The sequence below is a fragment of the Austrofundulus limnaeus genome, unplaced genomic scaffold (assembly GCF_001266775.1).
Source record: "Austrofundulus limnaeus strain Quisiro unplaced genomic scaffold, Austrofundulus_limnaeus-1.0 Scaffold1020, whole genome shotgun sequence".
Lineage (NCBI taxonomy): Eukaryota > Metazoa > Chordata > Actinopteri > Cyprinodontiformes > Rivulidae > Austrofundulus > Austrofundulus limnaeus.
Genome location: NW_013953422.1, coordinates 3,740 through 14,637, shown reverse-complemented (window position 1 = coordinate 14,637; position 10,898 = coordinate 3,740). Strand labels below are relative to the sequence as shown.

The 10,898-nt window shown below is 38.2% G+C and overlaps 1 protein-coding gene across 3 annotated transcripts in view; it reads right to left on the bottom strand.

The window, feature by feature from the left end:
• Positions 1 to 8,931, bottom strand: part of LOC106533798 (transferrin receptor protein 1) — a 14,926-nt gene extending 5,995 nt beyond the window's left edge. The window contains exons 1-15 of one of the 3 annotated variants that reach the window (XM_014030237.1): positions 8,849 to 8,931; positions 6,899 to 6,947; positions 6,560 to 6,767; positions 5,284 to 5,494; positions 4,056 to 4,193; positions 3,247 to 3,331; positions 2,747 to 2,866; positions 2,472 to 2,567; positions 1,954 to 2,093; positions 1,704 to 1,867; positions 1,489 to 1,608; positions 1,161 to 1,246; positions 1,024 to 1,087; positions 880 to 947; positions 728 to 792 (exon numbers count right to left, since the gene is read on the bottom strand). In XM_014030237.1, coding sequence (XP_013885691.1) covers positions 728 to 792; positions 880 to 947; positions 1,024 to 1,087; positions 1,161 to 1,246; positions 1,489 to 1,608; positions 1,704 to 1,867; positions 1,954 to 2,093; positions 2,472 to 2,567; positions 2,747 to 2,866; positions 3,247 to 3,331; positions 4,056 to 4,193; positions 5,284 to 5,494; positions 6,560 to 6,767; positions 6,899 to 6,931 — 1,598 coding nt within the window. In that variant the 5' untranslated portion in view covers positions 6,932 to 6,947; positions 8,849 to 8,931. Of the gene's footprint in view, positions 1 to 727; positions 793 to 879; positions 948 to 1,023; positions 1,088 to 1,160; positions 1,247 to 1,488; positions 1,609 to 1,703; positions 1,868 to 1,953; positions 2,094 to 2,471; positions 2,568 to 2,746; positions 2,867 to 3,246; positions 3,332 to 4,055; positions 4,194 to 5,283; positions 5,495 to 6,559; positions 6,768 to 6,898; positions 6,948 to 8,088; positions 8,146 to 8,843 lie in introns of those variants that run through there. The other 2 variants (XM_014030238.1, XM_014030239.1) reach the window with 2 other exon arrangements.
• Positions 8,932 to 10,898: the final 1,967 nt, after the last annotated feature.

Sequence of the window (10,898 nt, the reverse complement as noted above, 5' to 3'; positions counted from 1 at the left end):
TGTTACAACTAATCGTGGATCCCTTTAAAGGCAGGATATAGCTCGCTCACATCGAGGACCTATCCACGTCATCATTTACCCAGAATGCTTTGTGTGTAAATAAAATTGCTCCGTGTTAAAATATATTTTTAAAAATTTACAAAACTAAACAGTCTACAGTATTTTCACAGTCTTTATTTTACAGTTAAAATAAATGTTTATCAAATAAAGTCTAATGTTACAACTAATCGTGGATCCCTTTAAAGGCAGTATTCCATGTAAAATGTTGCAAATGTAGCTCAATTCTCTTAAGTGTGAAAGTAAGAATATTCAGGAGCACGTTAACTGTAAAACTGAATTCAAATACAAAGCTCAAAATATGTTTTATGTCCATCAGTAAAGAAAAGTTTTAGACTCATTTATTGTAGGAACATTTTCTATTTAAGGCTGTTTTGTATTTATAAAGTATGTAAAGGTTGATTCTGATTAAAGGTCTTGTTTTGTATCCCATTTAGCAAATCCCATTGTTGGAATAGAAGAACTAAGTTTATCCCGCACTACCCTATCATTCAATGTATCTAGATTTGTTTCTTTCAATTGTACAGTGTCCTTGGGTGTCCTGAAAGGAGCTTTATAAATAATGTATTATTACTATTATTATTATTATTATTATTATTATTATTATTTTATTAAGGTCTCTCAATTCCAATTATTTGTACTTGACATTTGACACAAGTTTCCTACTTACACTTTGGCCTCCCATTTATTTTCTCCCATCATCTTGTACATCATTTCAGAATCAGGCATTTTCACCTGCAAAAAAGACAAAAAAAGTTTAACATCAGTACAGCTGAAATTTGTTTTGCATCATAGTCAGCTCACTGCTAAGTTGTGTTTTACCTCTTTCATTGTCCTCTCAATGAGACTGGTGAGCAGCGGACTCGCTGAGGCTATGAAGCTTCCACGGCCTACCAGAGGCATGCGATTAATTACCAAACTTTTTTTTAACAAATATATGATTATGCAAGTGTGCATCGTTCTTACCCATTACTACTCCATCCAGACTTATGTAGGTGATAACACTTTTGTCAATCGAGGACATGTAACCCTGCAAACAAATATTTTTAGGACTTTTGATGACAACATYTTGGTGCTGTTTCTCTCATAACTGTAATGCTTACCTCCAACCACTCTGTGGCACCAACACTTCCGWACTCTCCAGCACTCCAGCTGGCAAACACCAAGCTTCTTCTGGGTCTAAAGCCATCTAAAAACATACAAACTTATCTAATGAAATTTTTGAAAGATAGATAAGCAATCAGAGACTTCATGTATTATGTTCGTTCTTGCAGAAGGAGGAGACACTTTCGTCACACTAACATTTTCTTTTCTTCGAACGTACAGTGATAAAAAGTGAGTACACTCATTTCATAGTTTTCTGTAACACTATATAAATAGGTCAAATGGTTGCAAATTAGTGCAGTGACTAAGCTTTCAATCATTTCTGACCTTTCTCCACCATGTCATGTAACGCCTTGGCTAGCTCCACCAACACAGAGGTGCCGACGGCGGCCTTGGCGTAACCTTTACCCCAGGCATCTCGCTGAGCTCCCAGTACAACGTAACGATCTGCAGTTCCATGCAAAAACATCTCTCAGTACAATACACATTTGATGTAGAAATCAGATAACCCCACACAGAAAATAAAAAAATGGTAGCTGTACCAGGGTCAGTGAATCCTTTGATCACGCCGAACACGTTGTGGAGCTCCTTGTTGACCAACACATTGTTCACCTCAACAGTGACGATCTCAACGCCTCCCAGCTTGTAGGTCATGGACTGAATCCCACCTTTAAAGCCACTGCTTGCATTAGGGCCACCAATTTTCCTGCAAACGTCAGATGGAGAATTTTAATRGCAGTTAAATTGTATCAATCTGCAAAAGGCTGCCTGTTTTGTGCACAAGAATCTTACTGTAGAAGAGTTGTAGCATTTCTGGCAGTGATAGTCTGAGCTGGAATTTTAGGGAGACCAGATGACTTAGTTTGGGCAAACTGGGTGTGGTTGAAGGAGGGGAATCCAGGGGTGTAGGGGTCACCTGAGCCCAGATGAACCTGGAGGAAAAAAATACAGAAAAGTGAATACTTTTGTTGGATATTTTCTGGTTGATTAACTGAATCTTACATTTAATACTTTGATTGTTCATCGTAAGTGCAAACATAATGTTCAACATTTCAGGCATTCCAATGCTGACGTAAGAGGGACAAATCCCAAGGGATGTGATCAGATTTTCTATGAATATTATGAGGATGTGTGATCGGTAGACATTTTGTTCAGACCTCAGAAGCGACAGACAGGCTCAGAGTGAAATTAAGTCTTTAGAGCTTAATCGATTTTCAGCGTATTATTCAGGCTTACAATCTGAACAAGGCTTTTACACTTTCAAGTCAGCATTTTCTTGACTTATTTGAATTAACACGTCACAAACTCACATGTCCGTAAAGTTCTGTGGTTGCAACCATTTCGTAATCTTGAGGATCGGGGTAGATTAGAACAGCAGAGGCTCCCATTTTGGCAGCATTGTCCACCTAAATGAGCAAAGCCAGAAACACAAAACAAGCATTTAGTTCCTTGTCAAACACCATTAAGTAACTGGAAAGTTTTCCTTCCACTGTGAGCATTTCTCAGCAGCGCTTGTTGCTTTTCTTTGGACAGTATAATGTTATGTTTTTGTCCCCTGTCAACACAAGCCCACAAACGCACCCACCTGCTGTGCAAAACTGATACTTCCGGCCCGAAGCAGCAGCACGCTACCATTCAGGTCAATGCTCTTCTGCACCAACTCCAAATCCTCTTGACGACCATAGTTTCCATATACCAGTCGACCCTGCAGAGACAAACATGGCAACAAATCAGAGACTGTGCCACACCAGTCAAAAATCCCTTGATCTGTAATTTCAGACATTATCAACAAGTTTCACATTAAGATCAAAAAGCCACAATTTGAAAACACAAAACCTTTCTCCAGATATTCTATAGATGTGAACATATACTTCTTTTAAAACATGTTTTATTTATGCATTCATTGCCGGTAGCCTAATGTGCACTTGAAAAAAACTTTAACTCATCAGATTTCCAAGTTACTGTAATTCTCCAATAGTATTTGTGTAACACAAACTGTCCAAAGGTCTGTTTAAGTTTTTCATTGGGGGAAAAAAAACGATTTTGTTAAGCACATTTAAAAGATTTCTTTCATTTCTGACTTACCTGAACTCTGCCAGGAGCACTGTAGGCTAAATACCCCTCGGGTTTAAATGTAGCAGAACCAAACTGGATAGAATTTGGGAGGTTGCTGCAAAGAAGAGGGTAAAACCATTAACACCTTCTTTATTTTGCATGCTTCATTACAAAGTATCATCATAGCAGAGACTTACCGGGGAATAAAWAAATAAACTAGGGATGCACCGATATGAAAATTTCAGCCGATATCGATATCCGGTATAATTATTGCTGTTATGGCCGATAACCGATATTTAGCGATATTACACATAAAACGCACAAACACAATTGGGTCTTCTTTTGATACCGTAAATAAACGACCAGACCTCTGACATGGCTCTACTTCAGTTATTCCTGGCTGCGCAACGACAATATCGCTATCATGATCAATCTGATGCCGCTCAATCAACCATCTCCCCTCCCAAAACAGAAACACAAAACTAAAAAGTAGGAAATCAATATCGGACGTTAATATCGGCCCAGTTTTACATATCGGACTGATACCGATATTAATGCCGATATATCGTGCATCCCTAAAATAAACATTTAATATATAATGAAAAAGATTAAGTCAATTAAACAAACAAAAACGTACATAGGTTATGTATAGAACATTTATAACAACTTTTAATGAATATTTTGCTTTAGCATGTAAGAGTTCTAAAGAGATTTTAAGGATATCACAACTTGATCCCCACCCATGATAGCATGCTGAAGACTGAAGTTCATAAATGACAGAAGCAACATGTCAGATTCTCTCTCCCTCTCTGTAATGGAAAGCAGACCGTGGTGCTGACCTGTCTGGCGTTTGCAGCTGAACATAGTGGCGGTCTGTCCAAGGCTCCATATTCAGTTGTTTGAATGTATCAAAGATGTGGTTCGCCAGACTTATATCTTCTTCACTTCCTGCTGAGCGCCTGGGACGATCAAAATCCCTGCGGAGAGACAAAATAACTTTCCAGCTTGCTTGGTCTCAGTTTAGTCATGTTAGACATCAGAAGACTGCTTTGCTAAATAAACAGCTATTTTTTTACATGTAATTTATTTTGTTCTTGGAAATTTAAGCTGAAACAAGTGGTGCAGGACTTTGTGTGCTAGTTTTTTTGTTGTTATTTTACTATGCAAGGAATTCTATCCAAGTGAAAATAATGAGATCATCTGTGGACAATAAAGTCCTACTAAATGCCGTTTTCCACTTACTTGAGAGCATATTTGGTTGAAAAAAAGAAAAACTAGAAACTCTAATCACAAACAGATCATTACACATTCCTGGCATTTTGATTTGAGATAATGGACCAGTTCAGCTCATGACTTGTAAGACTGTCTAAGAAGAAGAAGAAACAAAAACCTTGGTAATGTTAGCTTAAATTGCTGTGGCAGTCATTGGTAACTGTCGAGATGAGCACTCGTTTCTTTAAAGGTAATTCATGTTAATACAACTATATAAAAAATGACCAACTGAGCTGAAAGGAAAAGTGGAGTAAACAGTTTAGTAACCCCACCCTGTCTCAAAAGACAGTTTATGTAAAAGAGCTTTGGTTGCATTTAAACCAAAGAATATCACATTGTTACTTCAGGACTAAAGTAAATTAAGTTAACTTGTAAAAATTAAGACAGAATCTTGATACTATCCGCTTTAGAGCATTTTTTTATTTAAGATTTTTGTTTTTAAGTTTGTATTTATTTTTAAATGACTTAGCAAGACACCATGAAACTATTATGGTTAACCCTTTGACTCTACACAAAAGAAACAGGTTTGACTGTCATCTTCCTGTAGATTTCTGGGAARGATCTCAGCCTCGTATCATATTCAAATGTGACTACTTCCTCCTTAATGACAAAGTAAAATTAACAAACCTGCACATTTTACCAGCASATATTTACTCCTGATAAACGATTTGCCAGCACGCTCGACTAAATGTTGGTATTTGCACGGTAAGGTGTGCTCTCTCAGCTTCAACATAAATATAACACAACATAATTCACACTTAGTGTCGTCGGAATGTGTGCAGAAAATGAGCATACCCAAGAGTTTTTTCGAAGGCCTTAGTGGTGAGTTTGTCTGTGAGGAGCTGAGTGACGTCCTGCCAGGTCAGCTGGACATCTGGAGGCGGTACAGGCCATGATGTCGCAGAGGCTTTTGTTTCGTTCGTCCTGTCCATTTGATTATCCAGCTGCTGCTCGCAGCTCAACTTCGATCGAGGTTTCTTGTGGCTGATGTAACCCACCAGGTAGCCTGGAGGGCACACAGTCACAGGAATCATTAGTTCCCTGTTAAATGATTTCACAAAGAGCTCGTCTTTCAGTTATGTTCTCCGAGCTAGCAGCAAAAGAAGGACCAAACACTACAATACATTGATTTCACATCTGCTACTAGTTCCATCTGCACTATTAATACATAAAACATGCTAGAATAATATCTGGATGACATATTTTCTAAGAAAGCTGATGGCAAAAAAYTCTATGCGTGACTGAAAACTGATTTATTTAAGCTAAGAAATATTTCTCAGCTTTCTGAAGTCAAACTGCCCACACAAGTACTGGTCTGAAGGAGGATGCATGCTGCAACATTTTCTGAATGCCTTTTCAGTTTTGCAACAGAATTGCACAAAAACCTTTTCTTCTCTTTGTCAACGTTATGTTCTGTAACATATCGTTTGTACAAAGTGTGACTCTGAAGTAGAGGGTTCTAAAAACATGAATAACAGGATGTACAAGATGAAAAACGGCACTGCGTGATCGCCATAAAGAGAAATTAACTGAATTATCCTGTTTAATGTTTTGTTTTTAAACAGATGTYCACAAAAATAGAGGACATAGTTATATCTAAGCTAAAGTTGTTTTATTTCCAAAGTAAATATGCTTTTTTGTTATTTTAAATATGACATGTTTTTGTTAATCCCTTCTTTGTAACATTGGGAGACTGACAAATTAATGTTAGCTAGTTTATTATTAGTCACATTATTAGCCTCATTAAGACGTCTGAAGGAGACTGTGCATTTTATGCTAATTTCTATAGCTTGTTGCAAACATTTGTTTAAAAAATATTTTTAATTTATAAAGAAAAATGAGTGATAGACTATCACAATCTGATATCAGTTCTGGCAAGAAAACACAAATAGCTGACTATTTTTCCTTTAAAAATGTACAAGAATTCCCCTCTTTTGGCCACCACACACAGGTGCGTGACAGCTGGCAGAAACAGGCAGGGGAGGAGCAGAGCAACATACGAACAGTTAAAACCACATACCACGAATAGATGTGAAAGTTTCACTTCAAAATAGGAGTAAATGAGACTAACCAGAAACAAATATCAGCAGGAACCCCAGGATCATGAAGACAAGAGTARGTCGGCGCCGCTGAACTGGAGCCGGCCTGAAGCTCGGCGATCCGTGCGCCTCCATCTCTGTGGCATCATCGGTGACATCGTCAGATAGGTTGACCTCGGCGTGTCGCTCCCCGTTTTCCCCCGGGTGCAAAGTAAACCTGCTGTACCGCTCGCTCCTCATCTGGGCAAGATCAAGTTTCATTAAAACCCATCAGGTAATATATATATATATATATTTTACAAACACAATAACACAAGCACAAAAACACAACTGCAATCGTCAGCAGGCAATAAAACGTGACAAACACTCACCATGCTGTTGAAAGCCGACCTGATTCGATCCATTCTTCTTGTTGCTAATCTGGAGAATAAAAGACAAAGATGAATTTACAAACACATGCGGAGATGAAAGCTTTGATGGAGGGGGGAGGGGAGGGGGTGCGGCTGTGTGAGGCAAGGCAGTGCTGGTTTCCCAGTAAATGCGGGGTGGGGCTTCTGTCTAAACGCAGTTATTTCCTGAGTCATGAAGCTAAATAGGACATTCATAAAAATAAAAAAAAAATAAAAAAGATTAAATCAGCCTCTGAGTGTGGATTTCATTCCCAGTGCTTTGTATACAGGATTCATCGGGCTTAAATTGTGTGGTCTTGTTTTGAGTAAAGCTGTATTTCCAGTTTTATCTCACTCTGATCAAACACTGGATAAAGAGGAGCTCACATAATTTAATACAATGACACAAGCTGCTTCTAGAGCAAATGCAAGGCTACAAAAATGAGACCACACTTTGATTTATTAAGAGAAAACACCTCTGAAAACCTCAAATAAATCTGTCACCGATTGTTGCTTCAGCGAAATTAAACATTTGCTCAACTGGCTGAAAAARCATTAAAAATCTCCAAAACAGGTTCTTCTTTTTGATCACGTTTGAAAGTTTTTCCATCAAACAAGGTTCAACCTTCATTTGACCCTTTTAGCTGTAGGAATACCCTTACTCCTCTGTTTCCACATCACAAAACTGCACAGATCTGCCGTATGTTGTTGCTTTAAAAGGAAGGGCATTTAAGGTGAACGTGACTTATAGGAATGCTGTTTAACTGACAAACCACAGTGTCCTCATTTTCTCTCAGGTTTGTCTACTTATATTAATCATTGGATGGTGCAACACCTGCAAAACCTAAAATCAGCACTACAGAATGTCTTCCTTCCTGAACAGGAGGATGATGAAGTGTCTATTCTAGAAATTCTGATATCAGGTAAAAGCCTTAGGTTCTAAGCAAACACTTTATTTGTACTTCCTATTTTACTGGTTGCATACTCTAAATGCTTCTTTAGGTTTATCTTTGTCTAGTTTAGGTTATCAAGGAGTTTCTGCCTGCAGAAAACTGCAGTCCTGCAACTGAGACCTTAAAAGTGCCGTGTTCAGCAAAAAGGGCTCAAATTAGATTCATCTCATAACTACCGTTAGTTCAATAAAATAATAGCAGAAAGAAATGAAAGCTTACCAGAACGCAAACTGATCAAAGTGATCTATAATTGCACAACTCAAATTACCCTGCAAGAAAAATGCAGCAAATGGGCAAATACATGCTTAAATTACAATAACAAACAAGGGTCATCACTTTGTACTATATATGTTAACATTCAAACACATACGTTTTGTTTGTGCAAAAATAAGATATTTTTGTTCTGTTGTCACCAATGTTTAAGATTATAAACCATTTTCAAACTTCTGATGGCCTAAATTAAAGMGTCGGTACACGCACACAAATCATAATTCATGTGTAATTATATGAAGAAAAAAAGCCAATACTTTATTCGCTGGTTTATCTGCTGTGATTTTATGAATGACAATCCTAAAAGCCTCAGTGCTGGAGCTAAATGTCAAGGAGGACGCACACTCAGGCCGCAGTGTCATGACTTTGGCCCGATCTACGACTAAAACCTTTTGATTTTTTTTTTCCAGTGATTATTTGCAGCTAAAACAATTATGTCTGATAGGTCATTCCTGCTAAGCAAACACGAGGCTAAAACAGTGARATTATTAAGACTAACAGCTAAACATTATTATTTAATAGAGGACACGCGCTAATTTTCACCTCAAACATGGTGGGACTAGATCCCGAGCAGAGCATCTGCTACGGTTCCGAATCYAGACGGAAGAAAAAGTAGCAATATGAGTAACAAGTGTGGCTAAATACATAGCTAAGGTTGCTATAAATATGTTAATGTTTAAATAAATCATATAAAAAATGCATACCGGACCTTCAACACGCTCGGTTTCACTCCGAAGACAACCTATCTGATTCAATGGTCTGWCATCTGCACCTACTACTAGTCCCTCCCACGGATATACGTAAATATAGATCATAGGAGGGACGTAGATGGTCTGCGTGGTTTCAAGTAATAACGTCATGACGTAAACACGTCGGGTTTTTTGCTAGTTCTCAGGAAGTGTGTTGTTTAAAACYTAACCTTTAAAATGTCTCTTTAACCTACTAACCTACGTAATAACAGGTTGAAATTATTTATTAAAGAAAAATATTCTTGAAGTGGTTTAATAATGAATATTGTAAATTGTTTTTTTGACAGTTTTTTTTTTCTGAAGGAGGAAATGGTTCATTCTTACCGTAATTACAGAACCTGTTAGAGGACATCAGAAGTCCAGGAAACAACTAACAACAACAAAGACCACATTTACATGTGTTGGAATTATCAAAATCTAAACTTTATGTTCACTCAAAATACATTTGACTTAATTAAATTACAATATAATTCTTACAATTGTGAACTATAGCATTCAGTAAATTGTAAATAACTTCCAGATGTTAAAATTGAAGTGTTGTATAAAAGTGGGCAAAGTATTTATCTACTCACAAGACATTTTATGTATTTTTACTAAAGCAATATGTGTGTGTGTGTGTGTGTGTGTGTGTGTGTGTGTGTGTGTGTGTNTGTGTGTGTGTGTGTGTGTGTGTGTGTGTGTGTGTGTGTGTGAATATGGAAATTAAGCTTAGATGTAAATGGGCTAATCACAATAAAAAAACAATGTTTAGGCCTAATTGCTGTGTGGGAAGTGCATCACCCTTGATTTTACTGGCAGAGAGAWAAAACAAACACTTGGGTGGAGTTAAACATTACAGAGATTCTTTTGGCATTGGGTTTTCAAGGAACAATCAAACTTACTGGCAAGTGTGTTCCCCCACCCCCTGTTATTCATATTTTACTGTTTCCATTTCAACACCATGGCTTGGCAGGTGTGGCAGCTACTATCATAAAAAGATCCACCCTGTTTGTAGGTTAATTAATATTTCAACCTGGAAAGACTCACACAAGACAGACTGGAATTAGGAGGTTTATTGATGTGACTGGACCACATGGTTATTGACATAAACAGCATTAGAGTTTGGCGCTCGGACCCCGGTAGATGATGAGAGCGCTGAGTGAAGCTGTAATCTCATACGAGATGCTTTGAGTTAGGGGTAGGAGAATTGACCCCCCCCCCCCCCCCCGGGGCCCGACACTGGTGGTGGAGGTCAAAAATAAATAATAAAAAGAGGAAGCCAGCAGGTTGCGATGAATCACTTCATCACAGACTCTCATCCTGAGCGACGGTGGAGAGGAAAAACTCCCTGATAACAGGAAGAAACCTCCAGCAGAACCAGGTTCAGGGCAGGCGGCCTTCTGCCTCGACCGGCTGGGCTGGAGGACTGGAAGGAGACATGAAGAACTGGATCAGGTGCACCCCCTTCAGAAGATGAAGGGTGGAGGAGAGGTGGTGGTAGGTTGAAGGTCAGCTGGCATGTGGACGGGGCGATTGAGCTGACTGGTTTTTATGCACTGGCAGACAGGAGCTGATTGAATGAGACTGGGATTGAGACGAACGGAGGCAGCTGGGCGCTCGACGCAGCAGGTCGGGAGGCAGGTGAGGCGGGGAAAGTCTTCCAGTCTGAATTTACGCCTAGGCTCCATTATATACAGGTAGATACTGTAGATAGATAGATTTTATTCATTTCACCACAAAACAAACAAACATTACACACAACAAAACAATACAAATAAAATGAAAGGCAGCAGCAGAAGAAAAAAAATTCTTATATCTACCCCTTTTTAAATTAAAAAAAATATTTCAAACATTGATAAAACAAATTATAAAACAAAACAGAAATTTCAATTCCTCAAACAGTAACTAATACACATTATAATATTATAATTAATATAATTGTATCCGCAGCTCTTTGTAAAATGGTAACTGTACACTACATTGACATTAGTGTGTCCTCATTTACTGGAGCCGAGGACACTATGCAGTAGC